General features: G+C 43.1%; 1 protein-coding gene across 1 annotated transcript in view; it reads right to left on the reverse strand.

Annotated features, from left to right (window-relative positions):
* The window catches only part of MED12L (mediator complex subunit 12 like), a 157,034-nt gene that overhangs the window by 129,597 nt on the left and 14,550 nt on the right, over window positions 1–12,887 (reverse strand). Inside the window, exons 8-10 of the mRNA XM_026065168.1 lie at window positions 10,911–11,060; window positions 10,273–10,372; window positions 9,149–9,285 (exon numbers count right to left, since the gene is read on the reverse strand). Coding sequence (XP_025920953.1) covers window positions 9,149–9,285; window positions 10,273–10,372; window positions 10,911–11,060 — 387 coding nt within the window. The remainder of the gene's footprint in view (window positions 1–9,148; window positions 9,286–10,272; window positions 10,373–10,910; window positions 11,061–12,887) is intronic.

The raw sequence follows: 12,887 nt of genomic DNA on the forward strand, positions 1-12,887 counted from the left end.
CAACTGTGTTTTAAAGCCATAACTCTTATGCGTGCCTACCAAGTATGTATGCAATATAGAAAGTTAGCAAAAACCCCGGCAGTGAGCAAGCCCGCGCAGTGGCGCACGGGTGGCGACAAGGCTGTTCTAAGCGATCCCCCCTCCTCCGTGGGCCACACTGCACAGCAAGATGGGGTGGTCGGAAGAAACTCCGGCGCTGAGCGTTCACTGCTGGCCCCGAGCGGGGCAGCGACCTGCTGCTCCACGGAGGGGGAAGCACTGGCCGTGACACCAGCTAGCACACATCAGATAGCTCCGGCTTCCCGTCCACCGGCGCGGCGGCGGCACCCCGCTGCACAGTAGGCTCTGCTGCACAGCTTCCTTCCTTCTGATGCCATCTCACCATAGCTGCACCTCGTGATTTCCGTCCTTTGGATGCTCTAAGTGTTGACGGAGGCGTGCTAATAATACAGTTAAGTAACACCCCTTAAAACCTGCAGATAGGAGATCCAAAATTAGATAAATCCACAGCCTGATGATGTTCTCATTTGGGAAAGTGCAGATCACATTTCAAACAGCTTGAACTATTGCCTTGAAGATCAGTATTAAGATCACATTTGTACCCTTAAAATTTCAGGGGCAGGAAAACAATAGGATCAATTCGTACATTACTTAATGACTATGTTTGCAGGGATGACAAAACATAACATGCCAGACCACAGACCAGCTGTGCTTGGGCAGGGACTGCAGCTCCTTCAGGCTGTGGGAAGCTCTCTGACAGACACGGCCCCTCTTTGAAATTCCCAAATCCTACAGAAGCTCTAATGAAAGAAAAACGCGGTAAGGAGGTATCAAATGGGATGGATTACCTACAGCAGGCAGCACACACTCTCAAGGCAAGACTTGCAGGAGTTAAGACATCTCAGTTGCAACATTAATTGTTTTGATACGACCCAAAATAGCTGTAACTTTCCGGAAGTCATTAGTCGAACCCTTTCAAGGAAAACCAAAGATCTCATTGGCACCAATTTGTAAGCAGAGCAGCAGGTGGGTGAAGAAAAGTTCTTTAAACAGGTGCAGCCAGTAACACAGGAAAGTATTACATGTTTGTGTTTGGGGACAGGAAGCCAAAAGCACCACTGAGCCGCTGCCCTCTGTACCTCTGCGTCTGAGCGCCTTCCCCACTAGACCTTGGCTTTATTCTTAACTCAAATGTTACTGCTGAAGAAATAGTTTGGTTTTTTATGCCAGCCAGAGACACTGTTGAGGCAGCTGGACTGCAGAATTCATCTTTTCGTGACAGCGGCAGGAAGGGCACAACATAAGGTTCAGAAGCTCAAATCCCCGAGCAAAGGAAACCACCAACCTCCTCTCGACTCCTCTAAGCCTCTCAAGCAGCAGTTTGGTGCGTGACTCACTGAAACTGGGGAATGCCAGCGTCATTCGTAACGATCGCTGTCCGAGATGTCATGCACACAAGGGAGCTACCGTGCAACTGAGCGGCCGTGCACCAGCTGAGCGTGACACCCGAGGGCGAGCGGCTTTACGGGAAGCTGCCGCTGCCGGGCAGCCGAGGCACCGCGTCCTGCCTGCGAAATCCGCCGCACCGACAGGCTCCACCGCCGGCAGCGCGAGAAGCAGCGCCTGGAAAACCGCTCCTCCCACCCAAAACCCATCGCTGCGCTTCGGGTTAAAAACAAACGGCACCAGCAAAACCACTCCTCCTACCCCAGGAGGCATTGCCGGGCTTCGGGTTAAAAGGAAGGAAAAAGCTTCTAACAAATATGCACTTATGCCAGTCACAGATGCCAGTGGAGGACCTAAGCTCTATATACGCACATATGTATTTATACGCACGCACACATATAGAGAGAGACATTCCTGATATTTTCAAACCAGGAAGGAACTAAAAATGTATTCAACGGAATTTTCCATTGAAAATTGAGCAGGTACTTTTTGAGCAGGTACTTTTTGCAAGGCAAGTCTGTGTTCCCAGGAAGCAAATGCGTCCTTAACTCTTGATGAGGGTTAACTTAAAAAAAAAAAGTCTGATTACTTCCTAGTATGTTCAAACACAGTTCAAAACACAGTTTGTTATTTTATTTTTAATGTTAGAGAATTTTATCATTTGAGAATGTTTCCTTCAAATGCTAACAAGACTTAGTTTTGGGGGTTTTTTTTTTAAAGGCAGGCTAGCTAAATAAATGTGGAATCACAATTCCAGTTACCATATTCAAATAAACTCTTCAGTGAAATAAAATTAACATTTTTAAATTAAACTCCAGCCCTACTTTCTAAGAAACAAAAAAAGGTTTCCAGAAGCAGTACTTTTATTAAATAAGACAAAGAAGGGGTATGATACAACAGTTTTTGGTAGTACGACTTGCCTTTCTGAAGTAAAAAGGCACAAACCAGTCATGAATTTTTTTCTATCAACCTTCAGAAAAGCTCTCATATATTATTAAGCAAACTGATTATTAACTTTGAACATTTAGCATAAGTCTTCAGAAGACATGATTAGTGATATTATAATGATTTAATGCCATACTTCAAAGGCTTTCTGCATTGATCCTGTAACAATCATCCCTGGGATCTGCAAGCAGACATTACCTTAATTGATAGCCAATTTCCTTAAAGGACATTTTAATTGCATCACTCCTTCCTTCTCCCCTGTACTGGATACCTAGACTTCCAGGTTCATTTTCACCACTTTTAACAAACCCTCTCCCTCTGCTGTCGCCTAGTCCCACGCGTCCCACCCCCAGGGCTGCTCCACCACCGAAGGTCACATCGCCACCCCATCCCCTTTCCTTCTGCCACCCCTGCTCCCACGCACGCCGAGCACGCGGATGGGAACGGAGGCTTGCCGGCCTCGAGGGTTAGTGCTGGAGAGCAAGGCAGAATGGGGAAGGAAAGAAAACCGGAGCCAGGAACAAGAGCACTACCAGAGCCCCTTTTGTAGAAAAACGGGGCCGCGCGCAGCCTGCAAAAGCATGGGTCAGAAACCCCAGGAGAGGCAAGTCAGCTCCACTCACAGAAACGAAGCCACGACAGCTCATTCTGATTGAAAACATAGCTGCATATTCTTAAAAAAAAGGAGCTTTCAATGTGCATTAGTCTCTGTGGAAAAACTGTCCAACCAGGTTATTGTTGTTTTAAACAAACTAAATGCACTGAACCTGGCAGTACAAAATAAAATAACGGTACATGAAGAAATGCCTCTGACGGCAACCAGAGAGGGACAAAGTCATCGCAGCGTGATGGGCCATCCTAAACAGAGACACCATAGCACTGTCAATAGCTCAGAGTCAAACCTCTTAGAGTACAATTTGCATATCTGCTTTAAATAATGAGACCAGGTTCAACAAAATATTAACTACTGCTTTGAAGTTGTCTGATTTAAAATGCAAAACCAAAAATCATGTGCTTAAAAAAAAAAACCCCACACACCAGTTAAGTCACAGGATAAATTTTTCCCTCACAAGAGAGATTTTGTATTTTCAACTTCCTTAGATACATAGGCGAGCAGGAACCTGATACTGGATTTACTGAAACAATAAAGGGTGAAAATACCCACAGACAAGCTTCACGCAACTACGCAATTCAAGTAGCTGAACTAACACTAACAGCATTATTGAGTATTACACGATTGCTTGAATTTGCTCTATTTTCTCAATGCTTGTTGAAATAGACTCCAATCCTGCAAACATTTAAATTCATTTTCCTTTGCTCATCTTGTCTCCCATAGCCCCTCGTACATCCCAGCGTATTCAGATTTAGGGCCCTTAAGCAGTAAGAAATTAATTGTTAAATTGTAGCTTACTGAACTAAAAAGGCACCATTAGACCTCCTTTCCCACAGACAGTTTTTTTTGTTTCATTTCCAGTGAAGTGATCTCAGAAAGACAAATATTAATTCGCTGCATTTGTATCAAGCGCTAATTGTGAGAACCAAGTTTAAACAACGGGACTTTTTCAGTCTAAAAAAATGAACAACAGCTCTTGGCATCAGAAGAATTCAGTTGAACTTCAAGGACATGAGAAGCAAGGTCTAAATATGAGTCCAGAGATCTAAATTTTAAAAACAATCCAAGTATACTGAATACCCACGAGGTTTCAGGATTATACATAATGATTCCAAGTAAATCCAATATAATTCTTTCAAAATCAAGTACTCTTCCTACTCAAATCCCTTCCTGAGCTGTAGTTGTGAATGATTAGGGCAGACAAAACCCAGGTAGACTAAAAGTTAGGTGAGGGTTGAGTTTTTCCAGTGCAGCAGGAAGCTGAGAGCTGACCTCGATGGGGCAGTTTTCACATACATTACAAAAAAATTGCTATTGCATCCTCTAGCTCATATGCGATGAAACCCTGTTCTGAGAGCTCTGTTTTTTGCATGAATTGACACAAACCTCTCGAGAGGGTGATGTTTAAAAGGGGGTGGAGAGGAATTAAACGTGCTCCAGCTGTAATTAATTTCAAATCTGGGCAAGGGCAGCACAATTTTATTCCTATGTAAAACTGTATGGTAGAAATAAGAACTGTTTACTGAGTTTAATTATTTATACTTGCACAGTAACATCCACAGAAATGTTTCAGCTAATAATTTTGGAGCTGTGTGCAAGAAATGGGTTTTTGTCAGCTTATGTCAGATGGAAAATACCTGTGGCTATAAACATCAGAGCATTAAGGCCAGGAGTTTTCTCTGCAGTGCTATCAAATAAAAGCGGATTTACCGGGTTCTGCCACATCATAGATTTCTAGATCTCAAGTCATCTTACCAGCTAAATCTATTAAGAAACTCTATACAAGTCATTGAAGCTGAATGAGAAACAAAAGATCTTTTGTGTTACTCACTATGCATATGGCCACATTCATAACGTAACACAGTTCTTAACATATCAATTGTGATACTGTGATTTTTATTGTCTATCATATGTTCATGCCAAAAGAGTTCAATATTTGTTATTATCAGCTCAAAAGCTGAGCGCTGACAGATGTAATGAACGTTACGTTCTGGTTTGTACACAGATCCTGCTGGGTGTCCTGTGCTTGCAACGGGAGGAACCCTACCAGAGAGGGCACCCAGGCTGTGATTCACCACCAAGGCTCAGGACAAGCTATTCCTATGTGATTATGCAGGGACAAGTCAACGAGAAGCTAAACTCGGTTCTTGTCTGCTTTGTAAAACCCGCTTAATAATGCGGCACAGGTGCTCCTCCGTGCTTGAAATCTTCCCCAAGTCACCAGAGAAGTGTTGGATTCTCCTCCCGCTTCTGTGGCCTCTCTCAAGTAGGTCAAAGACGGAGGGTTTGTCTCGGGTATGCTCAAAATGTGGATTTAACATCACATCTTCTCACACAACTTCAGCGCACCATCTTTGTCGTACTCAGGACGATGCTCCACACCCCAGCCCCGCTCAGCGCCTGCCATCCATCTCCCCTATCTGTCCTACGCGAACTCAACCCTCACTCCCCCAGTTTTCTCCCTCATGCTCCATCCCTGACGTGTCCTCTGCAGTGCTCCCTCCGCAGCTCCCCCTCTCGGTCACCTCCCGCAGTCCTAGCCCGTTCAGCTGCCTGACCCCATTTGACCACATCATCCTGCCTTTCCCGATTCTCCCTCGGCCTCAGCTCTTTAAATCCCAAGGCCTGCTTAATGCTCTCTCAAAACCCTCACCCGAGCAGCTGGAGGGGGCCACCAAGGCCACCCTCTGGGCACTCAGGACCAGCTCCTTGGAGGAGAAGACCCCCTGGGCCAGGGTGCCCAGCCTCCCACCAACAACCACCCCTGCCCTGCCCCTCCTACTTCTGCTCTGACACCTACCAGTCATCAAACATACATTAAAACACTTCCAAAGAAAGCAGGGTGAACAAAAGCAACATCCAGAGCACATCTGCCTCTGCTCACTGCCTCTCCGAACCTACGTACTTGGTAGCAGGAGGCACCTTCCTTCTACTTCAGCACATGCGCAGTGCTCTGGAGCACCACTCTTGTGTACACGCACGGGTATCGTTTGCAGTCTTCACAGCATGAACAGGAAATAAGCTCTAAACACGCTCCAGTGGGCTTACATCACAGGAGGAGTCCTTCAAATTGTATTTTGCTTTAAATAATTATGTCAGTAGCCAGACATCCTAGTGATGGACGCTTTGTTTACAAAACAAAAGCAAACAAAAGCCTTTACAGGCTCACGAGTTGCGAACTAGAAACGGAGCGTGGGGGCTCGTAACTTGTGGTCTTTCCCACCAACAAAAAACAAGGGAAGGAAATAGAGACAAAAAAAAGAACCCACACACAGAGCACTTCATCTGGGAACATCCTTAATGTGCCGAAGCACAAAACGCGCGGTGACGGAGCTGATGCACCGTCTGTGCAAGTGGATTCTCCGGGCGCCCGGAGGTGCCCAACATCCAAGTGCCACCTAGCGGTTCAGCAGCCCTCCTCCGGCCGGTCCGACAGCACGCGAGCCTCACTGCGCAGCACAGCGCAGCGCAGGGCTTCACCCGCTCATTCGCCGGCCTGCCCATGAGGTAAGCAGCTGAAAAACTGTTAGTAACCTGAATATGACTTTAAAAATTCAAATGTCAAAGTGCACAGTAAGTACGGTCAATGAAACATTCAGCAGCACAAGGCAACCTCTCGTCTAGCTGGCAAAAGTTACGCTTGAGACGAGCGGCAATTAACAGCCTTGAAAACTCCAGAGAAGGTAAGAAGCTACAGATTATCTAAGTTTTCCATTTCATACCAGCTCCAGATCCACTAAGGTACGACTGAAGCTTTAAACGTTAAGTTTTCTTCTCCAAGAAAGAAGTGTGCATCTTTTCTTCTGCTCTTCCTACACTGACAATGTCCCATGACCACCATGCAAACATCAGGTAATCGTCACTGATGTGCAATAATGAGTTATTACTGCTCAGCAGTCCTCATCTCAGAGTAAGACTGTCATGTCATTAGAAGACAAATTAACCAGAGAGACCTTCATAGAAAGGTTTAGTCTCCAGAACTGGAGGGCACATTTTCAAGAGAGCTGTTTAGAGGCCAAAACAGGCATGCTTTCAAGACAGCCCAACCTCAAGTCATAAAGAATCACAAAACAAAGGCAGTAACAGCAGACAACGCACAGTAAGAACAGAATAAATATCCTACTTTGAAAGGTCTCACTACCAACATTGCCTTTTGAAAGTCAAAGAAAAGGTCTGTAGGTAGTATTGTTATTGGAAACTAGAAAACTTTTCTGGAATGCAGACAAGGAGAAGAAAAAAGGTTACAAAAACTGTCAAGTGCAGAAGGGCAACAGAACAGAACCACATTATCTGATCCCAAAAGCAGATGAAAACAAAAAGTCAGCACTTAAACTTTAAACCATATCACACCCTTCCTAATTATTTTAAAAAACTGTTAAAACTCCTGACTTCACCCAAGAATTAAGGTTAAGGACCTTCAGCTCCATCTGCCTGCTGTGACAGCTCTCCTTCCTCTCTTTGTTCACCACCCCTGAAGCTGGCAGACAGTTACTGCAGGTGTCTTAGTTCCCTGGAAAGCTACAATCCATCTGATCCCCTGCCTCTCAGAAAGGTACAAAGCATTTCAGGATGCACACCAGGGTAATCTTCACCCTTCGGTCCTGAACACCAGCTACGCAACGCAACAGACCTCCATATTAAAACAAGAACTAGAATCTGAGGGTTGGAAGTAGTGCCAGAAGACCAAACCTGGTCTACTTAATGTCAATTTTTATTTTAAGGCTACAGGACAAATCTTACCATGGCATGAAATGACAAAGGGATTAAAAAACAATGCAAATACAAAAACAATACAAGTTAACCATTGTTCCATTGCAGAGTGGGGAAAAAGCCTGAATAGACTAGGATTTTATCCTAGATAGAAAAAGACTTAGTTATCTCTTTATTTCAATATAGTTAACATACTTTAGATTGTAGCAGAAATCCATAAGATGAGCGATGAGGATGAAATGTATATTACAAGACATATCATAGAAGCTAACATTGTAACCATATATAAATAGCAATTTCAAAACTATATAACATGCATAATGCTGCAGGTACCACAGACCTCTTAAGATTTCTAATGCTTTGAGTTAGACTGCACAGGACTAAACTAGAAAAAATTTGGAACCTTCTTGAGCAAGAAAGACTTGGCCCAGAATGGATGACTCAAGATACTATTATTGTTGCTGGCATACAACAGCTATATTTTCTCTCTCATGATCATAACAGTGTATTTCAAATACACAGACTACTCTGGCAAGTCTTTCACTCCTACCTACCATTTCTGAGCTTCACAGACAGAGTTTCTTGGCAGGTATATCTGCATGGAAATTTTTCCAAAGAGATCTTAATTCTCACCACTATATGCTGCTTGTTTATTGCAAAAGTCATTACAGCGCTGACTGACAACTATTACGCAGTGTTTCTGTGCAACAGAGGGTCTTGAATTCTGACCAGTGCTCACCAAAAACAAGCTCATAATTTAAACAGGTGCATTCAAAAAAAAAGACATTTTGCAAAAAAGCTTTTAAAACATTCACATTCAAGAGCTATGTGGGATCCACTACTATTCTCCATTTTAAAAATTTTACTTCAATTGTGTATTATTAAAGCTGGCTATTTTTTTTTTTCACAATAGTTTCCAAGGAAACTGAGCCTGACATTTTACATATGCCCAGTGACGACATCATCTGCACTGAGTAAAATGTGAAAGATGTCTGATAGTAATTCTCATGATCTTTCAAAATAGCTCTAGGAGTACAGGTAAAAATATCAAAAAAGCCTAGAAGTATGCAGGCTTAGAATGTTTTGCTACACTTAATAAGCTATTTACTACTTCCTATGAAGGATGTAAAAGTTTTGTTATGGAACAATATCCAGAAATTTTACTCAATCCATGGCAGCACCCTAAACGCAAAGCACTAAAACTTGATGCTCTCTCCTAAATAAAATTTAAGGTACAAAGCACTGAACACATCAGTTATAACAGCAGAAAGCTGTTTGCTCCTAATAAACCAAATGTTGAACAGTACACAAAATATATACACCAAGAAAACATGAAGCTTTTGTATCAAGCTTACATATGCACACAATTCTCACACGTAAAAATAAAATCAGTTGTCTGCAGATTATGAAATGAGAGGGAAGAGTAGCCATTACCTCTTGGTTATCTTTGTTCTGGTTTGCCCAGAAAATCTTGTGATAAAGTGTCTCCATTGAATTGCTGGAATCCGATCTGTCAAAACAATGTCGATCCAGCACTTCTAAGGTGTGTAAAACTCGGCTGATGGTCACCCCTAGATATGGGAGTTAAGGGAAAAAAGGGTTACACAGGAGGACAGTGTAGGATTTCAGGCATTACTGGCTGCAGCGAGCGTCGGCAGTGGGACAGCAGCAGAGCACGTATGGGTCAGCAGAAGCACGAATGCTCTGTCTGGAGAGATGGACATCTTTGCTTAGCAACTCAGTCTCAGCTGCTGGTAGATTTAGCTGTAACCATTTCTGACACTACCATCCTCTAGTAGAGGAATGAGCTGACACACAGGATCGGTAACAGTTTAAATCACAACAGCCAATTCTGCCACAGAGGGCTAGTCTGAGCCACAATACCGAATTAAAATTCGGTTGCCCTGCAAAATATTTGTGAGAATGATCAGCAGTAACTTCAGGCTGAGAGATTTCCCCATTCCTATGAAAAGTGTGGTTAGTAACAGATGAGCAGGTTAAAGAACACACACGCGCACAAAACACGCCACTCTGAGAATGGCTTTATAACAGAAAAGGTCTCCAGGCACAGAATGATCAGAAGCGGCCAGCAGCCAGAAGTCCATACAAGCCTTTATTTGATGTTTATTTCATTGTTAGGTGGCTGTTCTTTTTGTTATGCAGAAGAAAGCCCAAGTACAAATGCCAGAAAGTGACTCCATATTTTCTAATTTTGTATGTTTTAATACACAAATGGCCAGCAAGAATCTCTGCCCTATCAAACCACACCTAAGCTCCAAAGAAGCTATTTCATACACAGTCCTCAGCTGGATATCCAGTTGGGTCCAGGAGCTGGAAGTATCCAAGCCCAAACCTGAATCCTTAGTCTCTACCCAAAACTTCCATGTTAATGCTCTATCACCAGTCCAAAAACAGGGGAGAATGCTGACTGGCATTTACACTGCACCCATCTGTCGTATCTATTACTAGAATTAGTCACAGTGCAATAGGATTATACTCAAAGAACAGATTTAAACCCTAAGGCAGCCAACATTTGTTTCATATTTGACTTGCCTTACCTGCAGTTGATTCTTGGCACTTGTCGAAAGACCACCGCACCTCCACAGCACGGCCTCTTTGTTTTATCTGCTGTTCCACTTCATAAATCTTTGCCCGAACCTGCAAAAATTATTGTTGCTAATTAGCTAGTGGTGGGAAGTCACAATTCTCATTTCAAGCTTGTGTCAGATTTCTCAGCAGGAGCAAGGTACCCTATAGTGTTTCACAATACTTCCTACATTTGGAAACAGCAAACTGAAGTATGTTCTGTTCAAATGCTTTTGTCTGTTAAATATCATCTAGTAAAATAAAACATCTTTTCCATCTGATACTGACATCCAACTCTGCAAAAGTTAACTTTTACTGTGTCTGAAAAGTCACATTTCACAATACAGTACAAAAAACTGCTTATTTGCCATTTTACATCTTAAGGTAATTTCAGTTTAATAACTGAAAACATCTGAATAACAAATTAAATTCCCGATATTTTCACAAAAACAGCACATAGATGAAGTACAAACTAAGCTTATCGAAAGCTAGCACATCACTAGTCTAGAACTATAGAAACATTTGAAGTTAACTGTACTCCTAGTGACCACAAAATCACTTTCTGGGATATAGAATAGATCTCTGCAATTTGACAACGAAAAAAGCTTACCTGCTGATTAAATGCTGAATTTCCACCTGGCATAGGTAAACTAGATGGAGCAACTTGAAGTAAATCCAGAGGCGAGCCTGGATTAATGTTCTTATTCTCATTCGTGGAATAATTCCACACCAAGGCACTTGGGCAACAAAGAGTTACAGTCTGCAAACAATAGCATAAAACACTTAGAAGAAATTCCTTTTGATAAACACGTGTGACAGATAAGACCAACAATAAGAGAGTTCAGGAGACTCGAATCACTAACTACTACAGCGAAAGAAACAAAAGGTAGGCCTGTGCACAGTTACTTAAAAACACCCATTTGCAGAAATTCAGTTAATATGTAATTTTCCTTCTTCACTATTAAATTAAAAATTGTATGTAAATATATGTTCAATTCACATTTGTATTGCTTTGATAGTGCTGTCAAAGAACAAAGGTTAATTTTAATCAGATTCGGTGTGAAATGTGAATGTGCTTTAGAAAAAAAAGTAAATAACTTTGGTGCTCAGCTCACAAAGAGAAGCAACATATGAAAAATTAAAACAATATTTTAATTAAAATAAACTCTTCTATCAAGATTTTAAAGCACAAGAGTCACTGAAATGCATCACGAACTTGTCATTTCTTTTGAAGTAAATCTTAAGATGCTGCACCAACAGGCTGCAAAACAGTTATTTTACAATGGCTTATCAGTAGATACCTACTTCCCTGTAGCATCTAGTACTGTCCAGACCAAAAGAAGAATGCTTTAGTATTTTGGGGTCAGATCTTAAATCCCATCTAAAATGACAGCAGCAGACTCATCTTATGTATGCTTATTTCTGAGACTCCTGGATTATTTATTGGGAAGTTCTCCAAATCCAGGTCTGGATTCCAAAGCAGTAGCTTAACAAAAGCATGGCCTACAGAGACGCTCCTTTGAAAAGCCTGAGAGCTTGTCTAAATCAGGGCTCTCCCTGGACCAAGAGGGGAAAAAAACAACAAAAAACAAAACCGCCACTCCCCCACCCCCCCCAAATAGTACAGGTGCAGCAGAAAGACCAGCCACTGTGCTGTTAGTACAGAAAAAGCTGTAAAGCTGCCAGAGAGCATACGAGCCTACACCAGCAGTCCACCATGGAGACAAATGCTGAAGTTCCTATGACAGATCATTGCTCGAGAGGAAAGAGTCACAGCACGCTCAGAGCAAGACAGGATCTGACTTTCTGCAGCCACACACCCTCAACAGAGGGAGAGACGCTGATTTTCTCCCACTTACTCTCTTCAGTTAGTGCCGATGAGTCTTTCTTGTGTACAGCCTGAACACCCTGGCTTGCCTCCAGGCTCTAAACTCCCCTCTTTGCTACCGCTGCGAGAAAGCGGCAGCCCCGTGAGATGGAGCTGCACATCACCAGCATGCTCTTGGTACCATAACCAGGACATCTCCACGCAGCCCCTGGAGGCATACAACTGAGCGGACACAACAGCAGCAGGGCTTGACTGAGGCAGCTCAACAGCAGCAGCTTGTTATACAATCCTCTTTTAGAAAATAATTATTCTCTTGACAATCCTGCTATTGCCAAGCAGTTTCTTCTAGTCCACAGTTTTAAAAACCGTGAAAGCTGACAAGGCAATATATACTACTTCCTGCTCTCCCAGAACCAAAGCAAAGTATCTGCGATGGTACCAAGAGTCTGTGACAAGCTGGAAGGAGGAAGGACATCCTCAGGGGCGGTAGGAGGAGTCAGTACGGTGCCATCTTCTGCTCAACTGCAATCAAAAACAGCCAGGGTCTGGCAGAAAGGAGCAGGCTCACCAGTGATGAACACATATTGCACAGAACATTACTGCAACCAGAAACACTGTCACGAGGGAGGTTTGATCCCTCTAGCCAGCAGGGTCATTCTCCCCCATGGAAGAGGTGCGACAGATATGCAGGTAGCACAAGCTTCTCGATGGGGTTCCAACATCGCATCGCAGTCGATGTGGAGAATTCACCTTCATGCT

Source organism: Apteryx rowi, unplaced genomic scaffold (assembly GCF_003343035.1).
Source record: "Apteryx rowi isolate R43461 unplaced genomic scaffold, aptRow1 scaffold_224, whole genome shotgun sequence".
Lineage (NCBI taxonomy): Eukaryota > Metazoa > Chordata > Aves > Apterygiformes > Apterygidae > Apteryx > Apteryx rowi.